General features: G+C 42.1%; 1 protein-coding gene across 1 annotated transcript in view; it reads left to right on the top strand.

Annotated features, from left to right (window-relative positions):
* Nucleotides 1–1,706, top strand: part of LOC119593931 (DNA ligase 3-like) — a 22,698-nt gene extending 20,992 nt beyond the window's left edge. The window contains exons 22-23 of the mRNA XM_037942949.1: nucleotides 513–579; nucleotides 727–1,706. Of these exons, the coding sequence (XP_037798877.1) occupies nucleotides 513–579; nucleotides 727–864 (205 nt within the window). The 3' untranslated portion in view covers nucleotides 865–1,706. The remainder of the gene's footprint in view (nucleotides 1–512; nucleotides 580–726) is intronic.
* Nucleotides 1,707–1,959: the final 253 nt, after the last annotated feature.

Here is a 1,959-nt window from a genome sequence, read left to right as displayed (position 1 = left end):
AATCAGTCAGAGATGTAAGGAGAAAATATCAGCAGTAATTATCAGGGAATGGCCGGGAGTGTGGGGAGTGCATGGCCGCATTTTGGTCAGCCAGTGTCCTGATAGCCCCAGATCACCAATATCCGTCGCAGGAAGACTGGCGATAACGTGCGGCGGATCTGGCGTGCGGACGCAGAGCCGCGGGAATGCTGGGCTCGCCTTCAAAGCATTCGGCGGAAGACAGCCGGGTCGCAGCCAGGGGAGGGGAGCCAGATCTGCATTGCTCTCGCCTTCTAGGTAAACCAGATGAGAGTTGTCCTTTCCTCCGTTCTCAGGTCGTGCGACGAGGCCTTATGGCAGCCCTCCCCCGCATTCTGCCCCATTTCCTTCCTCCCCTTCATCCTGCTTCATCTCCTGCCTTCCCCTCTTCTCGTGTCGTTTTGCCATTTTTTATTCTCTGTCTTTAGTGTAGGTTTGCTTCCCCGGCCGAGATCAATGCTTTTGAAGTATCATTCCTTAACTAAAGTACTTAGGTACGGCGGAGACGTGTTGCCAGATTACCAGTCGAGCGAAGCCACGCATTTAGTGGTGGATAAAGAAGTAAGTCTGATTTTGCATATCTTCAGTTTGTCTTAAGTCATATTAAATTTTCGTCACTCACATTGAGCATGATTTCAGTAGTGATGTGAGAAATAGGTCACAGATGGCCGCTCAGAGATTGAATCGGAAATTGTGTGTTCGCGACAGCATCATTTACGTCGCGTGTCTCTTCGCCTGCAGGACAAGTGGCCTTCGTCGTGGCGCGGCCAGAGGATTTCGCCTGAGTGGGTTTGGGACAGCATCAAGTTGCAGAGGCTCCAGTCGTCTCGGATATACGCCGTCTAAGTCAGGAATGCATTTACCGATTCATGTTAACGGTTGTCAGTGGCAATGCTGACAAAACTGGTACTGTTGTTATCATATGTGTTTTTAATTTAAAAATGATATGAAAAGGTGTAGGTAGCTAAACAAGGTGAACTTGCTCGCATATGTTAACATCACCATAAGTATTCATAATGACCATACGAAATGTCGTTATGTCCACTTCATGTTTTGAGCAGTTTTTTCTTTCTGGAGTCAATTTTACTTTGGAAGTAATACCAGTAAGAATTCATTCACCTCCTTTTATTTTAATTTTATATCAGGTAGGTATTTCAACTCGATTGCACAGTATTGAGAATCTACTGTGCGTGGCTCACAGTCAGTTCGGTTAATTTGTTGTTGTTAATTATTCATGTTTATGTATGGGTTGATGAAAAAATATTTTAATTACGAGCATGTTACGTCTTTACCTCTGGAAGAAGCGGCTCCAATAAAGTTACCTTAATCGGTTTTGCTCAGGTCAGTTTTACGGAGATGTGTCGCCTGAGCATGAATGAACGGCAGTGCAGCAACTGCTGTAGTTTCTATTCGTATGTTAACCCTTAACCCTGAATATATTTCGAGAGAGAGAGAGGAGAGGTGAGTTTATGAGATAATGAAAGGTGGGGAACGGGTAATGGTAATTTTGTACCTGTATGTTGTAGTATTTTTGTACTCACCGTAGAAGGGAATTTGCCTTGTTTGCTTGATGATTTTACTGATGTAAAGATGATTATTATATTGTCTCTAAGATAGCTATGTTTTATGATACTATGAATGTATACATCGTATATTTGTGATAATAAGATGATAAGGGTGATAAGAAATCTAGTTTTATTACCCCACTAACCTATTGATATACAGCATAATTTTTGTTGCCATAGTATGGTTAATCAAAAAAGTAATTACTGGACAAGATATCAAGGCTACGAATACATTCTGTTCGATCAGATAGCGAACTAGTATCCATGCTCGATGTAAAAATCAGAGATACCTTGTATGTTCCTGTATGTGTTTATAGTATATTTATTTTATTTTGGGGTGTTAGACCGATTGAAAAGAAAGTGATAAAACGATGGA

This window comes from Penaeus monodon, chromosome 33 (assembly GCF_015228065.2).
Source record: "Penaeus monodon isolate SGIC_2016 chromosome 33, NSTDA_Pmon_1, whole genome shotgun sequence".
Classification (NCBI taxonomy): domain Eukaryota; kingdom Metazoa; phylum Arthropoda; class Malacostraca; order Decapoda; family Penaeidae; genus Penaeus; species Penaeus monodon.
Note: the sequence above shows the minus strand (reverse complement) of the source record. Positions and strands in the feature narration are given on the sequence as shown.